Source organism: Amborella trichopoda, chromosome 10 (genome assembly GCF_054954075.1).
Source record: "Amborella trichopoda isolate Santa Cruz 75 chromosome 10, AtrichopodaSantaCruz75HAP2 v2.0, whole genome shotgun sequence".
Taxonomy (NCBI): Eukaryota; Viridiplantae; Streptophyta; class Magnoliopsida; order Amborellales; family Amborellaceae; genus Amborella; species Amborella trichopoda.
In genome coordinates this window covers 22,782,539-22,795,907 of record NC_142345.1, presented here as the reverse complement: position 1 = coordinate 22,795,907, position 13,369 = coordinate 22,782,539, and the positions used below count along the sequence as shown (strand labels likewise).

The 13,369-nt window shown below is 37.0% G+C and overlaps 1 protein-coding gene across 2 annotated transcripts; it reads left to right on the top strand.

Moving 5' to 3' along the window:
• The first annotated feature begins 289 nt into the window (after window positions 1-289).
• On the top strand, window positions 290-12,860 carry ALE1 (PA-domain containing subtilase family protein). 2 transcript variants are annotated; one of them, XM_011622855.3, is made up of 10 exons: window positions 290-630; window positions 4,860-4,995; window positions 5,131-5,525; window positions 5,672-5,767; window positions 6,006-6,075; window positions 9,265-9,547; window positions 10,109-10,434; window positions 10,933-11,200; window positions 11,319-11,594; window positions 12,321-12,860. In XM_011622855.3, exons 1-10 carry the CDS (start codon window positions 419-421, stop codon window positions 12,731-12,733), a joined length of 2,475 nt encoding a protein of 824 aa, XP_011621157.1. In that variant the 5' UTR covers window positions 290-418; the 3' UTR covers window positions 12,734-12,860. The 2 variants fall into 2 exon arrangements, with proteins under 2 accessions (XP_011621157.1, XP_020519220.1); XM_020663561.2 differs by having other exon boundaries at window positions 10,028-10,434.
• Window positions 12,861-13,369: the final 509 nt, after the last annotated feature.

The following is a 13,369-nucleotide window of genomic DNA, read 5'->3' as shown; positions in this document are numbered from 1 at the left end:
ATTTGGACCCCGACCCGACTCGTCAGGTCCAAATTTTAGACCGATACCCGAACCTGGATTGGTTCTACTCATCAGGTCTCGCGTCGGGTCCGGATCCGTTGCGACCCCTACTTTCAAGTACTAGATAGACGGTACATATTAATCGCCCAAGCGAATGCCCTTGGTGGTTGAGAAAAGTCACTTTCACGTTGACCGCATGTATAGGATGTGTAACTGCCCCTCATGTTCCATAACGCTACCTATAAACCCGCCCCCATTTCTTCCCTATCTTTGCCACCTTTTTGCATGCAAACAAAAACCTAATTAATCTCTTTAACATATTTCATTCATATATTCTTTAATACGCCATCTCCTATAAAAAGTGAGTGTAAATTGACGAACCCAAACGGTTCTCCACAGTAGCACTAAAGACGATTAAATGATAAACAAGCCAACACCAACATTCAGGGCAGCAAGCTCATTTTTTCTTCTTCTTCTTGTTCACCTCTCATTCTTAAAGGTGGTGATTTCAAAGGAGGAGAGAGAAAATTACATTGTCCTATTGGAAGGGGAGGGTGCAGCATTCAATGGTGGCTCCCAAATTGCATTTCCTGCTAATGCTGCATTACGAGAGACGGCAAGAAACCACAGGTAGAAAGAGAGTGTGCGCTTGTGTGTTTGTGTGAGAGAGAGAGTCTGTTTTTTCATTATGCTGTTGTTTCTCTGTGTGTGTGCTGAGAGATACTACCTGAGCTTGTGTGCTTGTGTGTATGTGAGAGAGAGAGAGAATTTTGCTTCTGTGTTTATGCGTGAGAGACTACATGAACTTGTGTGCTTGTTTGTGTGTATATGAATGTGAGAGAGAAAGAGAGAGGGAGAGAGGGAGCGCGAGCCTTTGTGTATGTGAGAGAGAGAGAGCATGAGTTTGTGTGTGTGTGAAAGAGAGAGGAAATACCAATAATGTAGAAGGGCTGTGATCAATGCCTGCAAACGTTGCCAGTCCAACTCGGAACTGGCCAGTTAAACCCAAACTGAGAAGTAGACGATCTGGATTTTGGTCGGTTTTGATTGTCCAACCGGATATTTTAAAAACATATTTAAAAAAATATATATAAAATCCTAAAATATAAGGGATTTGTTTTTAATGTATTTTTCCATATTTTTAGAAAATTTCAAAAATACTTCTGAACACAAATCCATTTTTAAAATCTATTTTTTTCACTAATTTTCAACTTCATTTGGATGTATTTTATTTAAATCTATTTTTTCATTAATTTTCAACTTCATTTGGATGTACTTTATTTAGTCATACTTTAAATATACTTTTCATATTTTTTTGTTTTTTTTTTGGGACTTTTTAAACTAGTCAGGGACTTACTTAGTAAGGCTAGTTGGACGGGCCTGTTCAATGATTACTCAAAACCACCCATTGGCTGGTTTCCAACGCCGGTTTGATTTTTCAAACACTAGTTGTAACAGTCTCTTATAGCAATATGGTTGATATATTCTTCAGTCCCGAGCAAGGTATAAGAAATGAAAGATAGGAAAGCGCCCTAATACTTCTCTAAGATCCTACAAGTAAAAGTGGAAGAAGGACAAATTGGTTATGTGTTTACTAATCAAGACCGCACCTGAATGAGAAGAGCCATGGGATGGGAGCAAGGAAAGTTCTGCGGATGCGATCTGGGCCGGGCCCAATCCAGCAATCGGGCCAGTTCTACTGGGCTCAATCCCGTCCTGAATAAAGTTAGGTTCTGATTAGCTTGGATTGGACTTTCCAGGATTACAACTGGGTCAGAACATTTTTAACTCCAAACCTGCTCGAAAATAATTTAGCTTTGACGTGGTTGGAACATAACCCCATTTTGTCATACCTAGGTCTTGCCCATTCCATCTTGAATAGATGGGTTCCCCAATGCTTGGATGGGTTTTTTTACCTCTAATATTGGGAACGTCAGATCTAAGTATTTTAAGACTTGACATTTTTTTCTTTTTTTAAAAAAATTATTATTAACTGATTATTAGGTGGATCTCAAAATTTATATTGAAAAATCCTATAAAAACAAAAAAAAATTATTATTAACTGATTATTAGGTGGATCTCAAAATTTATATTGAAAAATCCTATAAAAACAAAAAAAAACTTTTCACATGAGAGAAGTATGAAATAAGGTCCCGTGGGAGCATGCTATATGCCCTCTATAACAATCACCGGTGCTGGCTCAATTGGTTAATAGGAGAATAATAAGCCAACTCATTTGTTTAATAGGAAAAGAGAAAATGTTTCATGCCATTGGACCACATTTCTACAATATGCGGTCTAGAGGTATAAAGTATTCATCTTAAGATAATTGTAATTAACGATCCAAATGTTTTTTTAATATAATTATTATTATTAATTTTTAATTTTTTTATTTTTTTCATATTCATGATCTCCATGTTAAAGATTATATATTCTCTAAAAATTAAGATCAAATTATATTTAAAAATATATTTGTTTCCTGCATTTCTACATGGGTGGGCTTGGCCGCATGCTAACCGCGTCCATAGGAAAATAGTTAGCCTGCAATGAATCCACCATAGGAATCACCATAAAAAGACCAAAATGCCCTTGTTCCTTTTATTTTATTGGTGTGAGGAAACACACTTTTATTAATTTACATAGAAGTTTATAGTGCTGAGGGGTTAGCCCTTCTGTGATATAATATTTACAATGCATCTTACTAGAGGTTTCTTTAATCACGTTATGAGCATAATGACGTTATTACATTTTCCCTAGATCACTTAAGGTTGATTGGAAGTTTGCATTTCTTGTCTTTCATATATGAGTTTATTGTTTGCATTCCTTGGGGATTATCTTTTCTTCCAGATGCTATTTCATATTCTCTTCAGAGACACATGATAAAATTGAAACGATATAGAGAACATGCTATTTCAAATTGTCCATGTCAACACCCTTATTGATCTTTGAATTGTATGATTATGAATTTTTTGTACCGGCAATGGGTCTAAAGATGTATCTAAAAGGATGAAATTTATAAGGACCTATGGCATATATGAACCCATCAATTTGGGATTCAATTCGGGATTTTTATTGAAAAGGGGGTTATACCCACTGATTTTTGTCCTTCTGTATGACCGAAATAAGAGTGTGAGAGAGGCATTCCAAAAAAAAACTTAGTAACTTTGTAACTTATTTTGGAACCAAAATTCCATTTTATAGCTAAATGTTGGGGAAATTTTTTATATTTCTAACAAATGGGTCAGATACATCAAGCCATGCACTAAGATCGATGTTCTGGATGGGCCGGCCCAGCCCCGGCTAGTTCCCATTCCTACAAGAGCAGACAGCCTTACTCAAAGAAAGTGCAACTTAAGCACAGCGAGCATTTTCACTATATGATAGCTCATCAATCCCACAACAAGTGATTACCATAACTCTATGAGGACATCATGGTATCATGCTATAATGTGATTTATATAAGGCTGAGGCCCTAAACAATCAAAGTAAGGTGCACCTTCAAATAGTGTCACAAGATCTTTCAGTACTGAAAATCTTTGTGATGGCCTGAAAATTTATTTTCATCTGTAATTATAAAATTTAAAACTTCAAAAATAATGTAGATCAAGCAGATCTATGAACACTTGAAATTCCCGAAAATTGAAAGTCAAGAAAATACGTTACAGGATACACTATTTCCAAGACTTTAAATCCATTTTTTCTCATGTACATACATCTTGAGGCCAAGATGATCGTTTTGAGGATTTTTAGGCATCGAAAGAATGTCTTGTAGTGAATTTTTGAGATACGCCTCACCCTTATATAAATGTTACTCATCTTTTCAAAACATGCGTTATCATAATCGGACTAGCCACCAAACTGGTGGATGGTTTGGTCTAGTCAAAATTACTTCAACCTCTATTTGAATCAAAATGGTTATAAGTTATCAAAACCAAACCGGATTACCATGTTCGACTGGTCAGATGGCTAACCGCTGCCCAGGCCGGTCCGGTTGAAAGCAAGAATTGATTTTGCCAAAAATTGGTGAAAGTTAATTTTTAACCAGTTTTAACTAGTCAAACCGGTTAAAGAAAGTTGGACTTTTACTGTAATTTATTTGTTATTTGGAAACTATAATTTCTAATGTGCATATAACATAGGTTCAAGACCAGCCATGCTTTATGGGACGAAATGTTGGGTGGTCAAGAAACAACATATTCATAGGATAAGCGTAGCTGAGATGAGAATGTTGAGATGGATGAGAGGCACGACAAGAAATGATAGAATTTGCAATGAACATATATAGGGAAACTTAGGTGTAGCTATAATAGGCGATAAGATAAGAAAACGTAGACTTAGGTGGGTTGGCCATATGCAACATAGACGTAATACAACACCTTGTTTGGAGGTATGAATTTGTTCAAGTGGAAGCCTATAAAAGAGCAAGGGGAAAAAAGATATGAATGGAAGTAGTGTTAAAAGATATGGTGATTTTGGTCTTACTGAAGATATGACCCTTGATAAAGAAGAATAGAGGAACAGTATTCATGTAGCCGACTCCAAATAATTGGATTAAGGCTTAGATGATGATAAAATTATAATTTCTAATTTCTATTCATTTTTTGAAAAATCCGGTCCAAGTGGTCTAACCAACTATTGAATCAATTTTCACTGATCCGGTCCTGATAACACTAACTTAGAACCAGCTACCTTCAACAGGTACCCAACCCCACCCTTGGCCATTTCGGTTCTGTATTAAAAAATCGTGCTTGATTAACATGCATGCACCTAGCCCATGCATAAATAAAGTTGTGGCTCTAGTTTGTCCACTTTGACATGCCCTTACAATGCAAGTTCTCAACATCGTGTTTTGGTTGCAGTGCGGTAATAAGGACAGAGATGGTGAAGTCCCATGATCAGTTTTTGATGAACAACTTGGAGAGTGGGAGTTACAAGAAGCTCTACAGCTTTCACCACCTTGTTAATGCCTTCGCCCTTCATACGACTCCTTCTCAGGCAAGCTGCTACTTTTTTTTTCCATCTAAGACAAAAAATGACACATCCAGGAAGGCATACATTTCCTCAAGAAAGACATTTTCATATAGTATATTAAGTGATGGGAAATTCCATGGAAATTGGCACTCTACACAGGTTGAAAAGATTAACAAAGCCAAGGGGGTGAGGCTGATAGAAAAGGATAGATGCATGAAGCTGATGACAACCTACACTCCTCAGTTTCTTGGGCTACCAACAGGGCCATGGTCGAAAGGAGGCAAGAGTAGAGCAGGCGAAGGGGTAGTGATCGGAATAGTGGACACTGGCATCTATCCTTTCCATCGCAGTTTTACAAACCACCCATTCGACCCTTATTGCTCTGACCTTCCTCGATTCACCGGCACATGTGACACGGGTCCCTTCTTTCCGATTGGCTCTTGCAATGGAAAGATAGTGTCTGCTCGCTTCTTCTCGGCTGGAGCATTAGCCGTGATGCCTCTCAATGCTTCTAGGGACTATCTCTCCCCATTTGATGCTAGCGGGCATGGGAGGTGAAACATCGGCATAATTTAGGACTTTGAGCTATCTAGATACATTTTTGTCAACATTGAGGATAAGCTTTGGATCATCAGTTAGCCAGACTTTTAAGAATTAACCATATTTTTGTTTCTTTCCTCAATTTTTCTTGGACAATCAGTCATGTGGCTGCAGTTGCTGCGGGAAATTCCGACGTCCCAGTGATAGTTGATGGATTCAACTATGGAAGCGCAAGTGGGATGGCTCCTCGAGCAAGGTACAAGCAACTTCTCTAATTGAAATGATAACAAAAGAGCTTTAAAGGCAATGAGTTAGCTAACAATGCATTCTTGAATCTATTTTTCTTGGATAGTCAGGTGGAATTTGAAAGCACATATTCTAAGCTAACACCTGTTTAAGGTCGAGAGAGCACTATTTTATTCAGATTTAGTTTACTTTATGATTGGCAACATCTTCTAGGCACGTATCTGTATTTGATCATCAAATACTTTCAGGATTGCAGTCTACAAGGCAATATATCCAGATGTGGGAACTCTTGTTGATGTAGTCGCTGCTATTGATCAGGTAAACCAAAGATATTGGTAATTACTTAGCCTATAGTTCTTTTTTTCTTTTTATATTTATTGAAAAATATAGAATATGTTTAGGGATCTTTTATAGTTCCAACCACATACTTCTCTTATCTTCATCCTCTCCTTTTTCTACTTTATTGGCAAGCTAGGTTCGGGGCTTTTTTACAGCAGCTAAGCCATCCCAATGATCTTTATGTGCAAGCATGCTTACCCACGCTATACATCATGTATGTCCATATCATTAATGCATGTGAATTATACAATGTGAGGTAAAATGAGCATCCCGTTGTATTTGAGTACATCTCCACTAGAATTTTGTGCCACCCAAATGATGTTTTCACTGGAAGTGTGTGTCACCCAAATTAGGCTTTTGCAGTGACCAAAATGAACTTAATTATATGAACAATTTTGGAAGGTTACTTTTACAGAACATAGCATAAATTAACTTCAATTGTCAAGGCATAACTTTAATCTCAAGCTTCCAATTCTGCTGAAAAATTTAGGCTTCGATGTGTTCGTGCAGCTCAACTTTCAGAACCTGAGAAATAATTTCCATTGTTTTCAAAGCTGTTTGCATAAATTAAACCTAATCCTTTATATTTATTAGTGAAACCTAATTCTTCATATTTGATAGTGAATCTTTGACGATGTTGGCTTTATGTCATTGCCACAAACCCGAACATGCATTTAAAGCAAACTGCTACAATGTATTTGGTGTCCATACTTGTGCATATGTATGACTATATGTGCATGGATCTGTATATAATGTCAATCGTGAGTTTATGTTAGAAAATTTAAAAAGAACACCTACTCATAGAGTGATAGATACACAATTCAACTTTACTCATGTTTTTTTCCACACTCACATTTCAACCACAAGCACTTCATTTCTATCTACAACCACGGACACTTCATTTCCATCGACAACCATAGGCACTTTTCAATTCAAGGAGCCCAAATATATACACGATTACAACACAACTGCCCACTACCTAGATAACTACCCATTACATCCACTTTTTGCATCATCTTTAACAAACTGCCCACTACCTAGATAACTACCCATTACATCCACTTTTTTGCATCATCTTTAACACTCCCCCTGGATGCAAAATTTCACCTTTTTCTTTCAAATTTATTCTTCTTGTTTCTTCTTACTTCTTTTTATGCTTCTCGCTTCTTTTTTTTCTACCTTTTTTTTTTTTTTTTTTTTTTTTTTTGCTTTTTCTTCTTCAACTTGCTGCTTGCTGCTTCTTGCTTTTGCTTCTTCTTCTTTCTTCTTGCTTCTTCTTGTTTTTATTTCTTTCTTCTTCTTTTTATTTTTTTTTTTAAAAATACACATTACTTTTCTCTTTTTCATGCCTTCTCATGGCATCATCATGCCTTTTTATGACATGACAAATTAGGACTTCAATGTCCTATTTTTCTGAACACAATTTCTTTTTTATACTTTCTCATGGCATCATCATGCTTTTTTATGACATGACAAACTAGGACTTCAATGTCCTGTTTTTCTAAACATATTTTTTTTTTATGCCTTTTCATTAGGCACTCTCATGCCTTTAACAGCATCATCATATCTTTTCATGGCATGACAAAGTAGGACTTCGATGTCTTGTTTTCATTTTAAAAAAATCAATCATTTTTCCTATGCCTGCACTAGGCATGGATTTCCCATCATACCTTTCCATGGCACGACATACCAGGACTGCGGTGTCCTATTTTTCTTCTTTCTCAAAAATTATTTTGAATTTGTCCTATGCCTACATAGGCGTGGATTTTCCATGAGTACTGCTCATGTCGCCCTTTCAGAATTTTTTCTTTTTTTAAATCTTATTTTCTGAAAACTTTTGCAAAAATACAACATCAAGAGCTCTCCAATTTTGTTTCCCCATTTTTTTAAAAATATCCCCATCTTCTTTTTTCCAAGAACATCACAATTTTTTTTTTTTTATTGCAAATCATTTTTTTTTTTTTTTTTTAATCACCCTTTCTTTGAATCAAGACCGAAACATTGTTTTCATTTTAATTTTCCAATGCACATAAAAGTCTCTATTTAAAATCGGAATTGATGGTTAAGATATATTTGAATTGCTATTGTTAGCCATAAGGAAAAAATGCACGAAAATAAAGAAATTTGTGTCCCCTTCCTTTGAGTTTTGTCTCTGTTCTCGTCTCCGCGTAATAAATCTCCATCAATGCCTATCTCTTAGGCAACTTGTCTCTCCAATGCCTATCTTTGGCAACATGTGCTCTGAGGGTTATGGACCCACCACGCTTCTATTTCACAACCTATGTTCTCTTCACAACCTGAGCTCTGAGGGTTATGGGTCCACCATGCTTCTGTTTCACAACCTGGGCTCTTTGCACAACCTCGCTCAGATGCTTATCTTTTTTTTTGCACAACCTGCGCTCTCCACGCTTTTTTTTTTTTCTACTATTGTTTTTTTTTTTTACAACCTGTGCTCTTCACAACCTGGCTCTTCACGTCAATGACTATTTTTGTTTCTTTTTTTTTTATTCTCACTACACTACACTTTGAGGGTTATGGCCCACCACGCTTCTATTTCACAACCTAGGCTCTCCTCACCATGTTGAAAATTTATGGATGAGGCTTTGATATCATGTTGCAAGTTTTTGGATAAGGCTCTGATACTATGTTGAAAATTTAAAAAGAACACATACTCATGGAGAGATAGACACACAACTCAACTTTACTCATGTCTTTTGCCACACTCACATTTCAACCATAGGCACTTCATTTCTGTCTTCAACCACAGGCACTTCATTTCTATCTAAAACCACGTGAACTTCATTTCTATCTACAACCACAGGCACTTCATTTATATCTACAACCACATGCACTTTTCAATTCAAGGAGCCCAACCACAGGCACTTTTCAATTCAAGGAGCCCAAATATATAGGCGATTACAACACAATTGCCTACTACCTAGAGAACTACCCAGTACTAGAGCCCAAATATATAGGCGATTACAACACAATTGCCTACTACCTAGAGAACTACCCAGTACTAAGATAACTACCCATTACATCCATTTTTTTGCATCATCTTTAATAGTTTACACATATCTACAAAATTCTTAAGAAAGGCAATAGTTTGAATAGTTAATGCTTGATGGTACATGCATTTAAGAAGATGTTGGTTGTGGTTGCTTCCAGGCAGTCTCGGATGGCGTAGACGTTATGACGCTATCCATTGGGCCAGACGAGACACCGCAAGACACTCTTACTTTCTTGAGTGTGTTAGATATCATCCTCTTATTGGCACAAAGAGCGGGCGTGTTTGTTGTTCAGGCTGCAGGAAATAAGGGCCCTAGTCCATCCACTTTGGTATCATTCAGCCCTTGGATCATGACCGTGGCTGCAAGTTCCACCGACAGAACTTATTCAGCCACCCTAGTCCTAGGAAATGGCCTTCAACTTCAAGGGGTTGGCCTCTCAGGTGAAAAAGTCTATCCAAGACAATATTTTTCGAAGAGCTAGAAAGGGGTTTTAATTGGATAGAAGTCTACCTGATCAAACGAAAAAAAAACAGAAAGAAAAAACTAGAAATACACATTTACTAATTTATTACTATTTTCTATAGGTTAGTGAAGGATTCAAAACTGGATGTTTTGCTGCAAGAATTTAGTGTATTCCTTTCTACTACATAGAGTGAAAGCTTAGATTCCTATTGTAATCTCCCCTATACGATCAAAGATATTAGTGGGGTGATATGCTAAACAACACAATATTTGTCGTCGCAACATTTTGTTCGCACACATTCTATTGAAGCCCTATGTCAAAACACGTTGTTAATTATTCTCTAAAACTGAAAAGATTTTTTCATAAAGGTAAAGCTTTAAATTTTGAAATGAACACAATAGATGGTCAAACATTGTGATTATAGGTTTTGAAAGAATTATAGGCTTCTCAAATGCAGAGCTTGCAGGTTTCAACATTTCTATTAGTCCTCCATGGAATATGTTTATCAAGCTACCTTTGATATTTGGCCATCCCACAGGCCCAACCTTGGGGAATGGATTCTTGAAGTACAGGCTTGTGTTTGCCAAGGATGCTGCAAAAGTAAACAACTCAACATTAGCAGATGAGTGCCAGGAACCAAAAGCCTTGCAAGAGGGATTAGTGCGTGGAAGTATAGTTGTATGCAACTTTTCAAGTGGCTTCTACCGTAGGACATCAACCTTGGATGCCATCCTTGCCACCACAAAGTCATTGGGTGCCATGGGTTTTGTATTTGCAGCAAACCCAACTTATGGGGACTTTGTTGCTGAGCCAATAACCTTCTCCATTCCTGGTATCATGATCCCTAGTGTATCTTCTGTTGAGGTATGCAAGGCTTTAAATTTTGCCCCATTTTATCTAGCAAGGTTTATTGTAGTGACCCATATCTTACCAATCAAACAACTTAAAATGGAATGTGTACGTTTGTGTGTATGTGTGCATTCATTTATGTAAGGCATATTTGGAAGCCAACCAGGTGCTTGCATAACTTGCTGTGGTAATTGGCAATAAATTTCTGATTGTTATCTCACTATTGGAAGCAATATTTACATTCATTTTTACACATAGGGGTTCAAGATCAAGTGTAATGCTTGGGCTCATATCCTTCATTTCTTACTTAAAAATCCATCAGTGGCGCACCAAACTCCAGCAAACCAGAATTGGGTCAACACCAGAATCCCCTATCTGGATTTCAACAACATTCATTCCCTTTACTCAAAAAATAACATTCATTCTCCATATTGTGGCAAATATACTAATGAACATATAACTCTTTTCTTATGTATCATGCTCTTTTAAGCCCATTGTTGCATCCATGTATAGGCTTTGATGCAGTATTATGCTGAGAAGACAGTGAGGAATGAGAAAGGGGTGGTCCTGAATTATGGTGCGCAAGCATCAATAGTAGAAGGCAGAAGAGCTAAATATGGGGATGAAGCACCAGTAGTAAGCAGCTTCTCTTCAAGAGGCCCTGACATCATTGATGCACATTTAAGCCTAGCTGATGTCCTCAAACCCGATATTCTTGCCCCCGGACATCAAGTTTGGTCAGCTTGGAGCCCTACTAGTGCCATAGGTTCCATACTTACAGGTATTAAACGCAAAATCAATAAAGCTCAAAATTGATGACTTTAATATTTCATAGTCCGTGTTTTCATTCCTGCAAGAAAATTTTGTCTGACATTCCACTATTTTGTATCCATGGATAGGCTACAATTTCGCACTATTATCAGGAACTAGCATGGCATGCCCTCATGTGGCTGGGATAGCTGCCCTCTTAAAGCATTCATATCCCTCATGGAGTCCCTCCATGATCGCCTCTGCCATGATCACAACTGCTTCTAAGAATGATAATAAAGGTAAACCTATCATGGCTGCCCAATCGCCCTTTGCAAATGAGTATCAACCTGCCACGCCTTTTGATTTTGGAGGTGGCCTCATCAATGCTGCAGCTGCACTACACCCTGGACTCGTAGTCAACTCAGGTAAACATTCTAATTGTCTTCCTTCGAAGTGAACTATAATCCTTGGACCATAGGGATAACATTGTCCTTTGAATCATCATCATTCAACTAATGGCTTGGCCATGATTGAGAGAGTAGGAAACAACCCTGGTTTGGGGTCATGTCAAGTTCTCATGGATCCCACAGCACAGTACATCCCTTGATTAGGCAGGATGACCCCATGGAATAAGCTCATTCATAGTCCATCATTTCAAAACATAAGGAACCTCATCAAGATAAAACTATGACTAATTGACTATTTAACATTTTATTCTTCTTTTTTACTTAGCGTTTTACCCATTTTCAGCTATACTAACTCATGATCATGTGCATTATGATAGGATTTTATTTAAGAGGATTGTATATCACAAGATCATTTACTTTTGACATAAGGAAGTCATAATTACTTTTAGCCACTAGATGTGGAATATGAAATATTGACGAAAGATTTTTATTTTGGATTTTGTACACAGTCAATGACATTACCCCCAATCACCTGATTTCCCACCTAATGATTAAAAATGATTGTGGTCTCATTATTCTAAAACTAAATTGTCTCTTTCTAAATATTTCTGTATTTAATTAAATCAAAAGAAATATCTAAATTGTTTAATAGTTCATCTTTTAAGTGAATTTTGATAATTTCCCTAAAAAATATTTTCTCAAACAATAATCACAACTAAACAAAATACTATTTTCTCTCCATAGGATTTGAAGATTACATCAGCTTCCTATGCTCATTACCGAATGTAAACCAAGAAACAGTTAGAACAGCCACAGGAAGGGCCTGCAACAATTCAAAAAGGTTTCCCTCCGATTTGAACATCCCCTCTATAACCATTTCGGCCTTAGTTGGGAATATAACTGTGCAACGAACTTTCAAAAATGTAGAAAATAGGACAGAAACTTACTTATGCTCAGTGCTGCCACCGGAAGGAGTGGAGATTCGGGTGTTTCCTACTTCGTTCACAATAGACACACAGCTCACACAAGACCTCAAGATGGAACTCAAAGCAACCAAACTACTCGATGCATTCAGCTTTGGAGAAATTTTGTTGACCGGGAGCTTGGACCACATTGTGAGGATACCCTTATCTGTGTTTCCTGTCTCTCTGACTTAAGATGGATTGAAAAATTTGCAATAATCATTTTCTTTGTGTTACTCAAGAGGAGTGATTACCTTCAATATTTATAGCTTCCCTAGTTGTAATACTTGCCTAACAAATGCCAACATAGGATTCTAAATTATTTGTGATTGATATGTTTATTTCTCCAAGTTTACTAGTTGCCTAGGACTTGGATCTAAATCTAATCTTCTAGTTTTTAAACTAGATAATTCTTTAGCATATCCTTCGGGGAGAACTATGAGAGTAGCATGCCCATAAAACATCTCTTTCCTTTTTGATAATTAATTGTGTTAATTGCTGTTATAAAAATGAGCGAGTATACGGGCAAATAAACAAAAGAAGTTTCGAGGTTGTTTGATCTCAGATTTGTACAAAGCTGTTTAAATTGGATTTGTACAAAGCTGTTTAGTGAAATAAGAGAGGTTCACTATTCTAGTGATGCTTATTCACGGCATGTTCGCCTGCCTACAGCCCAATCGGCTAAATGATTCACTTCTCAACAGATGTGTTTAAAAGAAAACCTAAGGGCCTATTTGGTAATTATAACTACAATGTTTGACAACTTGTCTAGAAATTTTAAGAAGTCTAGGAACCAATATTTGATTAAACCTAGAATTTGAGAAACTTGAA

Coding starts and splice junctions, on each gene's coding strand:
- ALE1 (XM_020663561.2), top strand. CDS start 419: ATGATAAACAAGCCAACACCAACATTCAGGGCAGCAAGCTCATTTTTT. Junction 5,768..6,005: donor GGGATGGCTCCTCGAGCAAG/GTACAAGCAACT, acceptor AAATACTTTCAG/GATTGCAGTCTACAAGGCAA. Junction 11,201..11,318: donor CATAGGTTCCATACTTACAG/GTATTAAACGCA, acceptor ATCCATGGATAG/GCTACAATTTCGCACTATTA.